At 44.9% G+C, this 9499-nt stretch overlaps 1 protein-coding gene and 1 long non-coding RNA gene across 2 annotated transcripts; one reads left to right on the top strand and one right to left on the bottom strand.

The window, feature by feature from the left end:
- Window positions 1–722: 722 nt before the first annotated feature.
- Window positions 723–4215, bottom strand: CCDC51 (coiled-coil domain containing 51). Its single transcript, XM_068201969.1, has 4 exons — window positions 3261–4215; window positions 2807–3153; window positions 2335–2499; window positions 723–1599 (listed from the first exon to the last, which is right to left on the bottom strand). Exons 2-4 carry the CDS (start codon window positions 3122–3124, stop codon window positions 823–825), a joined length of 1260 nt encoding a protein of 419 aa, XP_068058070.1. The 5' UTR covers window positions 3125–3153; window positions 3261–4215; the 3' UTR covers window positions 723–822.
- Window positions 4216–4876: 661 nt separating this feature from the next.
- Window positions 4877–9228, top strand: LOC137480730 (uncharacterized). Its single transcript, XR_011003062.1, has 4 exons — window positions 4877–4983; window positions 5060–5115; window positions 6868–6955; window positions 9054–9228. It is a non-coding gene; the product is annotated as an uncharacterized lncRNA (long non-coding RNA).
- Window positions 9229–9499: the final 271 nt, after the last annotated feature.

Below are 9499 nucleotides of genomic sequence, written 5' to 3'. Positions count from 1 at the left end.
GAACTTCATGGTGTCCTGGGGGAGAAGGTGACAGGAGAACACTGACAGTTCTGGTGGGATGCAGGATTTGGGGGGATCACCTCGGCTCAGTTCTGGCACTGTGCAACTGAAGAACTCCTGTGCAACTCCTCCTTGTGCCCACACCTGGGGGAGAGGGGAACTGTGGGGATGGAGGAACACCAGTCCATGGGTCAGGCCCCAAAACGTGTCCATTCCAGCAATGAATGTGTCTGGACCCCAGAATCTCAAGGGGTCTGGGAGGTGGCTGGGGAATGCAGAGTGGCTTGGGGCTGGGTACAGGGATCTGTGGGTCAGGGTACCCAGGCTATGTACCTGATTACACTATAGGGCTTGTCCTGGGCTACTGGGGACACTGGGGATGCAAACTGGGGCCCGTTGGGGTGAGTTAGTCTGATGGGAACAACTGGGACCACTGCGGGGTGATGTGGGGCACTGGGAGCAAGCAGGGGTACAATTCAGGGTCTGAAGGGGCCATTTTGGGCCTTGCAGATACAACTTGGGGCTGAGAGAGGCATTTTGGGTGCTGTTTTGATACACAAGACTGGACAGTAAGAGTGAAACAGTGAATGAAATCAACAGATCAAGCTGTGGCATTTCCTTTGCTTGTTAAGAACTCAGTGTGACAGAGACCTGACATGCAGCCTGCAGCAGTAATGGACTAAGGCTTTTCAAGTTTTTCAAATGTACAGGAGAAGGCATAATGAGAAACACTACAGCAGCTTTATTTGGACTTGTACTCCAGGTACTTAGAGTGCAAGTTTACCTTTATTAATCTAATAAGATGTGGCAATTAATTAGGGATCAGTTCCCTTTTAGTATGATATAGAGCACAGGCAGAGTAATGGCAAACATAGCACAGGTCAGTGCAGTGCTGTAAATAGAACTTCTTTTGATTTGTGTTTCCAGTCTCCGCTCGGTATCACACAATTCCAAAATCACATCTCTCACAGCAGCAGCCTGGCCCTTGCCCTCCCCTGAAGGCCTTGGCAACACTCTCTCTGTAGGTCGGGAGTGGATGGCCAGTTTGACACTCTGCAGCTCTGACAGCACCTGTGTGATACTTTCCTGCAGACTGTTAAACTGCTGTTGTAAACTCCCTAGACATGAACTGACTTGTTTAATATAGTTTAGCTGCTCATTTAAAGGCATTAATAGAGAATCTATTTTTATGGAGTCATTCCTGGTTTCTCTAGTTAACAAAGCCCCTTCTTTCACTCCCTGTGATGCTGTTGTTTGCAGCACATTTTTTAGGTCTTCTATGACATCATTGAGATCTTTCTGCTGCAAGTAATGGCTGGAAGCCTGTTCTTTGATGGCTTCTTGTAAATTTACTGGGCCCTTCTGTGCTTCAAGCACCAACACTTTCAATTCTTGCAGCCTTACTCGATTGACATAGGTGGAACCAAGAACACCTATAATGGCTCCCAGCACAGAGCCAATAATTGACCAGTTCTTCGTTTTTTCAGCTCGTGTACGTTCTTTCTCGTGGCTTTCCCTGACAGCTGCAGAGAAGAGAGAGAATTTTTCTCTCTCAGATTCTTCTGCATTTAAATATGCAGCTCGGTACCTCTTCTCTTCCTGCAAGAAATACAGTGATGAAAAGGAAGGTATAATATGAAGCTATCAAGTCTATACTAAAGGAAAAAACCCCAAACCAACCCCTAAACTCCAGTGCAGGCGAAGGAAAGGAAACTGGGAACATCTATTAGTAGTTTCAGAATTTTTCCCTTGACTGTGGAATTTTCTTTATTAATCCTACTCAAGTCAATGAGACATCATTTTAAGTCTGAGAAATGGAAAAGGTTATCAGGAAACACAGCTGAAGATCCTGTACATGAGAATCTGCCACATGATGACAGAAAATGGGTATGAGTGAGCAAGGTCTTTCACTCCCCATGGTGTTCACTGTTTCAGCCCTGCTAACTTCTCCAGACAACAGCAGAAAGCAGCTGAGAGAATTTCCATGGATTAGCCAGAAAAGAGTTTCTCTCATCCCATAGAGAGTTAATTCATTGAATGGCAGCTTTTTCTTAACTACTCATGTACAGGTCACCACTACAACAATTAGTTTTCTAGGCTCATTATCCTCAGTTTGATTCTCCAAATTTACTACTCTACTTTAGCATTTACATATAAAATTTGCACAGGGGATCAAACCCTTGAGAACAACTAAGTAAAACAAGTACACTAAGAAATGAACTCTGATCACTTCAGAACTGAACTGCATCTACAAAGACAATCAATCACCGGTGAAGGAAACAAAGCACACAAATTTTCAACATATTCACCAATGCTTAAGTACCAACAAATTACCTGCAGCAACCTGTGTTCCAGAGTAGCCAGTTCTAAATACTGGGTGTCATCCCGAGAGACCCTGTCTAAGCGATCCCGAATTTCCTTCAGTTTAATCTGTTGGGCTTCTACATTTTCACGAGCCTCTCGTACTATCCCTCGTGCTATCATAAAGACATTTTCTGCCTGAGAAGAAAGAGCATTTATTTTAGAGACTTACTACCATACAGACCTAAATTGCTAACTATATATATTTTTTTATGGGGGGACGAAAAAACCCACCAACAAAATAAAACACACTCCATTTCAATTCAGAAGATAAGCTCTACTGACTACATGCATAGCCTAGAACACATTCACAGTACTTGCACAGACAGCCAAAGCAGAAAAATACATAATTCTCTTTGGATAACCTTTTCTGCCTCAGACAGTGTTTATGCTTCATATACCTCTAGTCATCATTTTTAAAATTCCACATTATCTCCATGTTTACCTCCGTCACTTTTCCCTGAGCCTCTCGAACTTCATTGATTCCAACAAATTCTTCGTATCTGTCCCACCAATTCCTGCATGTTGCAGACACTTTTTGGAGGGAGTTTTTTCCCATAGCAGTCCCTGATTCTGTGATCCGATGAAGGAGACCCATGGCCATTTCCACTGCAGACTTGGCTTCGGGCCTCTTGGGCGCCGATGGGCAGTAAGTCCTCACCATGTGTAAATTCACTTTTGGACTCCACTTCATCAATGAATGGTGATACTGCAGACCACAGGACACAGAGGACACACTTGATTTGTATTTCATAGGCCCCATGTCTTGAATTTAATTACTAAATAAAAGTGCTACAAGGAAGAAGAAGAGAAGTTATTGAAGTATGGCTGATTCATAGCTCTTCAGCTACACATGTGCCAAAACTAATCAAATCAAATACTTTTACACCACTGCTTACCTAGAGAACTTTCCACAATTTTCAGCAAAGTGTAATTGTGCCACAGACTCCTGATTTTCTGTTAGGAAGTACTCCCACCATGCTTCATGCTTCTTGATTACTAATTCACCCACGGCGTGAACAGCGATCATGTGCAGATCCAGTAACAGCAGGAGTAACTTCAGAGAAATTTAGTGCTTCAGCAGAGCAGTGACTGCACAACGTGGTTTGTGCCTCAGGTACTCACAATTCTGCAAAAGAACAGAAAAGGAAAAAAGGTGGAGAGGGGACAAAATCTTGATAAAGAAAGAAGCGTGGCTCGATCATTCTCTTTATCTTACATTGCACAGATACAGGAAGTGTTGAACGATGCAAAGACAAAAACACAAAGGACAGAGGGAAAACCCAGAAGTGCTGAACCGAATACAAGTATTCCCATGAGACTGCCTACAAAATAATAAACCAGGACGAGCCACAAGAAGAGAAACATCTCAGGCAGTGAACGCACAGCATTCTAACACACAGGGCTGCATTTTAAAATGAGCTTAAAATTCTTGCTTACCCTGCAAAAGCAGGCTGGTTTATCGTTTACTGATTTTAAATATGATCTTAGAGTTCTACTGAGGCACATTACTCTAAAAACTAGAAACTGGAGAACTTTTCAGTCGGGTTTTATATGAAATTTGAGTATGCCTGTATTAGGTTTTGACTAATATAATATGAAAACATGAATTACTGAGAACACTTGATAGTTGCTGCATAGTTTTAAAATTTATTTAAAACGGCTTTCCTTGTTAATTTTAGGTGGTTAATACAGGCATCTCCACAAAAAAATACTGAAACAGCTGGAAAAATTTTGACCACCACAGTTTCATTCCCCTGCTGACTAGTTCTAACAACTAATAATAACACCAAGTGGCATTATGAAAATCTTACCAGTTGTTCTACATGCATAGCAACGTGGAAGATCAAACCCACAAGAACATGAAAATGACAGAAGTGCTCTCTCTTGCCAGCATCACTCACGCATCTACTGTCAACAGCAGTGTTGAACACCTACTCTACATTGCAGGCCACAATACACATCAGCTCAATTTTGTCTGTTCCAGACTGCAAAGCTCCCCTCTCTTAACTGCATTACTACCTGAAGAGTTTAACTTAATATTCAGGCTACTGGAGAATAGAAAAAAAAAAATAGGGAGAAAGTTGAGATTTGAAGAAGAATTTCCATGCAGTCACAGACTGTGATGAACGTGATCTCAGTCTGAGCTCAGAGGACGCAAGAGAGTTGTGAAAGCTTAATCTGAGTTTACGTGCCTGGTTCCTCTCGCTTCCCTTCAAGAAGCATTTCCTCTGCCTGCAGTCACTGACAAACACACTCTCCAGAGCTGCCGCACACACAGAGCCGGTGCGAGCGGGACCCGACTGCACGGACGCCGCCGTCCGCAATGGTCCCGTGCCGCGGCCGAACGCAGCCCGGCTCTCCCGCGGCGCCACCGCATCCCGCAGCCCGCATCCGGCTTCTTCCGCACCACCGACCCCGTCCCTGCCCGCGGGCCCTTCCACCGACCCGGCCGAGCCGCCGCGCCGCTCCCCTCCCGGCCGGCCCCGGCCCCGGCCCGGCCCCGCCGCGCCCCGTACCTGCCCCGGCCCGGCGGCGGAAGCGAAGCGGCGGAAGCGGCGGCGGAAGCGGCGGGAGCGGCGGGAGCGGGCGGAGCGAGCGGAGCCATGTCGGGCCGGGAGGGTAAGGCCGGGCCCGGGGCCGCCGGTGCCGCCCGCCCGGCCCCGCCCGGCCCTCACTGTCTCCTCTGTCTTTGCAGGCGGCAAGAAGAAGCCGCTGAAGCAGCCGAAGAAGCAGACCAAGGACCTGGATGAGGTAGGGCGGCCGGAGAGCCCCGGCGGCCGCGGGGGCTCAGCCCCGGCCGTGAAGGAGCCGGCGGGCCTGGCTGCCCGGGGGGCTCCTGCTGATATTTACAGGAGCAGGTAGTGACAGGACGAGGGGGAACGGGCTCAAAGTGAAAGAGAGGCGGTTTAGATGAGATATTAAGAAGGTATTCTTGCATGTGAGGGTGGTGAGATCCTGGCACAGGCTGCCCAGAGAAGCTGTGGCTGCCCCATGCCTGGAAGTGTTCAACGCCAGGTTGGACGAAACTTGGAGTGACCTGGGCTTGTGGAAGGTGTCTCTGCCCATGGCAGGGCTCTGGAACGAGATGATCTTTAAGGTCCCTTCCAACCCAACCCAATGTGTGTTTCTCTGATGGCATGACGACATCCCGCCTGTGTCCACCATGCTGCTGGATGCAGCACTACCGGAGGAGCTTGGGATGCCCTTGCCAAAGCATCAGACTGCGATCTAATTTGGCAATCACTGCGGACCCAGGAGCCTGGGATTATTGTGTAGCTTGGATAAATTAAGTACTAGTGAATTGCGTGTTAGAGACACTGAACTCTTATATTTAAGTGGGGGTGCCAGCCGCTATTTCTGAGAATAGTGCATTATGGATGAGGTGCCACTGTTTGGAAAAAGGCAAATACAATACCTCTTTGAAAAAGGACAAAAAAAAAATCATAGCTTTCTAAATAAGCTTTATTGTTAAAGAAATGGTAGAACTAATAAAGTGCTCATAACGATCAAAGTTATAAACATTTGTGTGTCAAGTGATGTAATATTTATTTTTGTCTCAGCTCTGCAATACTGTAAGCACTTGGGAGCAACACATTGTAAGAAAAAAAAAACCCACAGAAGTGGATAGATGTGAGGGATTGGTTTACTAGGAAAGACACATTAGCCAAAAGGAGACAGGAAAACCTGGAGAGAGAAACAGAATATTCTGTTCTGTGAGGGGTAGGTAGGGGAAGTAATACAGCTACATTGCAGCAAGGGAGGCTTTAACTGAAAGGAGAGCTTTGCAGCTGTAAAGATAAGCCATAGACTGGATTGGTGAAGAATCTGTGGAATCTCAATTGTCAAGGTCCTCAATTCAGTTTCCCCAAAGTCCTGAGTGCCAAATTGAAAATCTGGGTCCTTTTCAGCCTTGGTGTCTGTGACAAATGTGTATCTAAGGGACAGAATATGTCTGACTTCTCTTGGATTTGGAGGCTCAATAGCTGCATTCACTGTACAATTTGCCAGCAGTCTCATGAGATTTCTTGGAATTAATACAAATTTATTAAACCCAGCAAAAATTACATATGTGTGGGAGGATTTTTTAAATGCTTTTTTTACAGGTGAAAGCAGTGTTACTTTATTTCCATTCTTTATAGCCTAAATGTTTTTGTTAGTGCCTGTTTGCTGGGCTTCATGTGTTAGTGAGGGCATGTTAATGAATGGTGTTAGTGCAAACTGTGTCAGTCATAGGAATCATAATTTCAGAATGAGATAATGCCATGGGAAATAATTCCAGAAACACCAAACATGCAGGGTTAAAGTTTAGTTTGTGATACAGGAAAAACCTTGGTGATAGTTCTGCAATGTTCTGCATATTTAGCATTATTCAGCCGTCCTGTCTCGGTCCAGTCAGGTGTTTGTTGCTGATGGAATATTACATTTGTTTTTCATAGCTTCTTAGTTGTTTTTGAATTTTTCTGTGGAAGAGATGTTAAAAAATGCTGCTGTTCTTTCCTTTAGACGGATCTGGCATTCAAACAAAAACAGAAGGAGGAGCAAAAGAAACTTGAGGAGATGAAAGCAAAAGCTGCTGGAAAAGGGCCCCTGGGTAAGTGAGGTGCCATCCTGGCAGGGGAAATGAGGGTCTTGCTGGTTTCAAAAATGTTATGTTTTTGCTTGACAAATAAAAAAGGCAGGTGCCTCTGGGTTATTTGACATAGATAAGTAAGTTGATGGCAGGTACAGATGATATGAAACAGAGACTATTTTTTTCCTTTTTTTCTTTTTTTTTTTTTTTCCTTTTCTATGCATTTCCATCCCCAAATGATGCAGGTTCTCGTTCAGCAGGCAAATCACTGTGTCTGGCACACTGACTTATTTCACTGGTATGTGCAGGGACATTTCTGCTCTTTTTTTAGCACATCAGTCTTTTCTTTTCAGTTGTATTACATGTAGGTTTTGCCACAGTCCTCCAAGTTTAAAAAATGCTTGTCCTCTGAGAGGATGAATTTCTTCAAGAGCAGGAGATTCTTGGTAGGGAAAAAAAAAAAGGGACTGGAAACCAGTCTGGCTTCAATCCCTCTGCCTGCGTGACCGTAAAACATGTGAGACATGAAGTGAGTTCACAGGGTTTGTCCTGGTGGCCCAGGGAGGCCAAGCTCTGTCTCAGTGACAGTGTTCACATGGGTCTGCACTCGCCTTCTGCTCCTGCAGCGTTTGCCATGGTCCCATCAGAGGTGTGCAAGGGTGCACCCTGCCTGCGCCTGACCTGTGGCCCATTAATGTGACTAACCACTTTTCCATTCTGAGAAGATGATTAACTTCACACTTTATTTCCTGTTCTTCAGCAAACTTTCAGTCTTGAAAGACCTTTCCAACAATCCCATAGCAAAATAGTTCCACTAACAGCCTTGGCTATGGAATCCTGTCAGGTACTGTGTGAAAATAGGAAGTCCCCTGAGTTCACTTTATTCAGACACTTACAGATAACTTCAGGGTCCCAGCAGGTCAGTGAGGAAGGATTTACTCTTGATGGGAATCCTCTTAGCTTTCACAAGACCGTTCATTCATTTGCTGTGTTCCAGACTCTGTTATCTTCTCAGAGATTGAGCTCAGACTCACTGCTCTGCAGTTGCCCGGTTCTTCACAGAACCCATTCTGTATCTAGGAGCTTTGCTGGCAGTCCGTGAGCCCTCTGACGTAGTGTCTGCATTGATGTTTTAAATCTGAGCCAGCAGATCTGCATTTTTGCATTACAGCTTGTTGGGTGCTCTTGAAGGAAGTGCCATCCAGTTCCATTGGCTTGGAATATTGTTTATTTATTTCAGATTGATCTTACTCCTCTGTTTTATCAGTGTACAAAAAGTGTGCTGGGCATGAGACTTGGAATGTCTTTGATGTTTCAGACAGATGCAAAAGAATTCATTGAGCTTCTGTTCTGTCCTTACCATCCTAAACTCATTCTGTGTAGGGTGCTTGAGCTCATAGATCTCTTCACAGTTCTTTCTCTGCCCTTTTCTAGACTTGGTGTCAGTCATCTGGCCCTTGTCTGATGCTTACCAAAATAGGTAACGATTGTGTTGCTGTGGCAGGGTCAGCCTTTTTCCAAGAGCCTTAGCAGGGCAATGCTGTTGGAATCAAGTTGCAATGCCGAGTCTCTTGCTGACCCTCAGCCCCCGCAATCTGTCTTGGTGCAGCCTTGCTGTTCTCTTTCCTTCCCACTGGTCATACCTGACACAACTGGAGAAAAACAGCATTTACAACAAATGCCACACTTGTTGCTGTGTCAATACCTGGCGTTCTTTAGTGTCTTCAGTAATCTGCAGGGAATTCCAGTACCTGCTGCTGTAGAGCTTTGATCCCAGGTGGGGGCTTTGGTGTAGGGATACCAATGCATTTATTCCCTTAGCCTTGATTTTGATTTGACCAGACTGCTCCTGCTGTATAAGGAATAATAAATGGGGAAACAAAGTAACTGTTGGAACACTTAGTTCCGTTGTAGAATCACTGTTAAATAAATCACTGTTCACAGTAAGGTGTGTGAGATCAAAACCACACAGGAGTAGTCACACATGCAGAAACAATTCACCAGTGGGGACCTGGGCTGTGCAGGCTGTCTAATGGGGGAATTCACCTTTATGAGAAACTGCATTTGTAGCTAAGCTCTGTCACAGTCACCTAACCAGCTGTGTTGTTTCTTTTGGCAGCCAGTGGTGGAATAAAGAAGTCTGGCAAAAAGTAGCTTGATCAAACTGCAGGGTAAGAAGTGATCAAGTTACTCAATGGACCTGCAGACTTCAGAGAGTCTTGAAAACACTCTGTCATTTGGGAAACATTGTACATTTTGTTTAGTCACAATAAATCCTTTTTGTTAAGATGTGATATTTTCTCTTTACCTGTAGGTTTTGTTTAAAAATGGCTTTACTGTTTTATACCAGAAATGAAACTTTTACTGAAGACCATGTGTGCCCTTGTGCAGCCTGAGTGCATCCGGTTGTTTGCTAGTCATTTGTGAGAATAAATTTCAACTTCTCCTCTCTTTTGACAGTGGAATCGGGGCCTGAGTGTTAAAATCTGCAGAGTTTTATTCTGGAGGCTTAGGTTTAGCTGCAGTTGTCTAAGATGTGGCTATAGCAGTGTGTGCTCTCCTAAG

The sequence above is a fragment of the Anomalospiza imberbis genome, chromosome 11 (genome assembly GCF_031753505.1).
Source record: "Anomalospiza imberbis isolate Cuckoo-Finch-1a 21T00152 chromosome 11, ASM3175350v1, whole genome shotgun sequence".
Classification (NCBI taxonomy): Eukaryota; Metazoa; Chordata; class Aves; order Passeriformes; family Viduidae; genus Anomalospiza; species Anomalospiza imberbis.
This window is presented reverse-complemented; position numbering and strand designations above follow the sequence as displayed.

Bases quoted from the DNA above. Each gene is read 5' to 3' on its own strand.
- CCDC51 (XM_068201969.1), bottom strand. From the start codon at position 3,124: ATGGGGCCTATGAAATACAAATCAAGTGTGTCCTCTGTGTCCTGTGGT. The intron at 2,500-2,806 runs GTAAACATGGAG...CTTTCTTCTCAG, and splicing joins CTCAGGGAAAAGTGACGGAG to GCAGAAAATGTCTTTATGAT. The intron at 1,600-2,334 runs GTAATTTGTTGG...TATTTCTTGCAG, and splicing joins TGGAACACAGGTTGCTGCAG to GAAGAGAAGAGGTACCGAGC.